Source organism: Fopius arisanus, unplaced genomic scaffold (assembly GCF_000806365.1).
Source record: "Fopius arisanus strain USDA-PBARC FA_bdor unplaced genomic scaffold, ASM80636v1 scaffold00043, whole genome shotgun sequence".
Classification (NCBI taxonomy): domain Eukaryota; kingdom Metazoa; phylum Arthropoda; class Insecta; order Hymenoptera; family Braconidae; genus Fopius; species Fopius arisanus.
The window spans coordinates 495,586-498,426 of record NW_011887782.1 but is presented as its reverse complement, the minus strand read 5'-3'; the positions used below and the strand labels follow the sequence as shown (position 1 = coordinate 498,426).

The 2,841-nt window shown below is 39.6% G+C and overlaps 1 protein-coding gene across 1 annotated transcript in view; it reads right to left on the bottom strand.

Annotated features, from left to right (window-relative positions):
- ebi (transducin beta like ebi) overlaps positions 1 to 2,841 on the bottom strand; it is a gene marked incomplete at its 5' end in the record, with an annotated part of 18,716 nt that overhangs the window by 3,181 nt on the left and 12,694 nt on the right. The window contains 1 exon segment of the mRNA XM_011305577.1: positions 509 to 853. Coding sequence (XP_011303879.1) covers positions 509 to 853 — 345 coding nt within the window.

Below are 2,841 nucleotides of genomic sequence, written 5' to 3'. Positions count from 1 at the left end.
TGAACACGGACAGTTCGATTTTACTCTCCAAATGACGGGAAGAAGGTGGCCTATTCTATCCCTCAGATTTGTGTTGTTTTTGAGGATCGTCGGGATGACATAACCTACATTCGTCCCGTCATTTGCGACGAAAAATCCAAATTTCCTTGTAGTAATGACAGAAAGAATGATGTGCACCGAAAAAGGGAAACCGGAGATTAAAACTCGCGCATTTACAACCCTCGGCTTCGCCCCAGGTCGGCAATATACACACGGATTAGAGTGCCCTGCTTTCCTCCCTTGGTGCGCAATATACGTTTAAATAATACAGTGTGCATCAAGGACGGAAAGTCATGTTTTCCCGCTCGAGATGTACATGCCATTTTTGAACATGCCTGCAAAGGGAACTTCGTGTTTTGCTGCCTGAAAAGCGGGAGGAAAGTGAATACTTTCCACCCTAGGGTGGAAAGTTGCTCCCAAGGGCAGAAAGTCTTGACTCAATAGACTATTAATATAGAGAAATACTTACGGTATGTCCTTGGAAGCTCTTTATGGGTTTATCCACGTGGAGCTTACATACGTGAATACACTGATCTGTTGAACAACTGGCAAATGATGTATTTGTTTGCCAATCAACATCCAATGCAGGTGCACAGTGAAAACTGAATTGCTGAGTGCATTGTCCACTAGCTGCATCCCAAATAATTGTTGTTTTGTCTACACCAGCACTGAGAATATAGTTTCCACGTTTGTTCCATTTCAGGGCAAATATGGGACCCTTGTGTTGTCCTAATGTGGAAGATAATCTGCCGTCCGTTGTCCAGATTCTTGCATACCCATCGTAGCTACCCGTCGCCAACAATGATCCATCACACTGAAAATAAAAACAATGCAATTATACGAGTATTTTTCAATGTTCATGACGGCTAAAATAGGAGATTCCACAGTAAATGCTTCTAAATCTCTGCACGAGCTCGTCTTTATTCTGCTTAAAAAAATGTTTATCGAATACAATGCCCCTTAAGTACATAAGACAAAGTAACATGTTTTTTTTTCTTATATTCCGACTATTTCTGCCCTGTTCTGGCTAATTGACCCTATCTTATCATATGCATGCGGCTCTGGATCCTATACTCTACCCGTCTACCGTATTCCATCTCTTATAGAACATAGGAGTGACATGGAAAAAAAATATGCCACAATATTTACATGCTTTACATGGCTCATGCCCTGATTGTCTCATAAAAAATAAGTCGCTCAAGTAGAGTTTGCCAATGGTAGCTAGCTGGCCCGAGGTTTGGGTAAATCATGGCGTACATATAATTGGCCATCCGAACACGGTTCGATGCATGGCCTTCGTCTGGAAAGCCAATAATCTGGTAGATAATCAATAACCGAGTCCCGGCCGAGTACTGAAAAGCCATGAATTGGAAACCCTTTCTCAGGTTGATGCTCGCCCGACTGACAGATTGTAATGACATCTCAATGAACTGAACATTGGACTATAATATCCTGTCCCATAAAATATAGATAATGGCCGCATGACATGTATTAATCAGTGCCATGAAAATTGAAGAAGATGTGTAGCGGTGGACATAGGATTCGTCGAGTTAAGTCAGTTATATTAGGTGGTCGAGAAATTTGTGTGATTGGGTGACCCGTACGGAATTATCGTCAAAATCTAAAATCGTTCTGTGTCCATTATCTGAGCGTACCAATATGTGATGTGTTTAGGGCCTACATAGCGCCACGTCCTCGTCGTGGCCCTGAATAACACAAAGAGTGGTGTATTAACAACCAAATTTTACGACCTAATTGGTTTCCCCAAAAACTGTTCCCAGCTCCTAAAATATGGACCAGAAACCTAGATAATTCACCACAGAACTTATAGAATGATTTGGGGGGGTTAAACTAGACATTTACTAGAAACCCCATCCCGCAATCCTAGATAATATGTTTCCGTAGTGATTTTGAAGTTTTCGAGTTTAGTAAGTATGTAGTACCAATTCCCAGGAGAGAAATCGTGAAAAGCAGTACGGAAAATTGTATTAAAGAAATGATCATCTGGGGAGGGATCTTGTCCTGCTTCGGCAACGGCCAAATAAGAAAAAAATTTGCTAAATAATCGGAATTATTCCGTGTATTTCAACATATTATTCATATTGTGCTGGTTTCGTATGTCGGAGAAACCGCTGTAATAGTTTCATGTTACAGTATATGTGGTCATAACACTGTTGAAGCGACAAGCACTCCAAACAAACAACAAATTTCCATGCACATATCGCCGAGATCCGAAAATAAGGCGTCAATCCAGTAATCTTGTATGATTCATAATTCCGAATATTTCTGCAATTTTGTTCACTTTCATTTTCCACAGTGCTCAATTTATGTAAACGCTTAACGGAAACCTCGTCTCTTGATAATCGTATATAACGAATTCTTTCCATCATGAGATTCAATCCTATAAACGTTATTAAGATCCTCATGTCAGCATTTGAAGTGCTGAAGTTAGGAGAGATTCCTGTGAGTAATGAAAGAACGAAAATTGGCAAATAATTTCGAGACTATATAGCAACGAATTATGGAGGAATACAATGGTGCTGAAATCATTGAAGAATCTATTTTCCATTTCAAAGCGCCATATAAAGACATTACAATTGAAGATACAGAATTTCAACTGCATCATAAAGAATCTTCTGATAGTCGCTTAGATGATGACCAACCTATAGATTGTAACTATAAAGAAGAGCGATTGAATACTGGAGAAGTGCGAAAACTAAGAAAAAAATGTTTATAAAAACCGTTTCTAATAGATTCAAAAGGGTGAAATCCGTCCAAAAATTACGACGCTAGACAGATGAA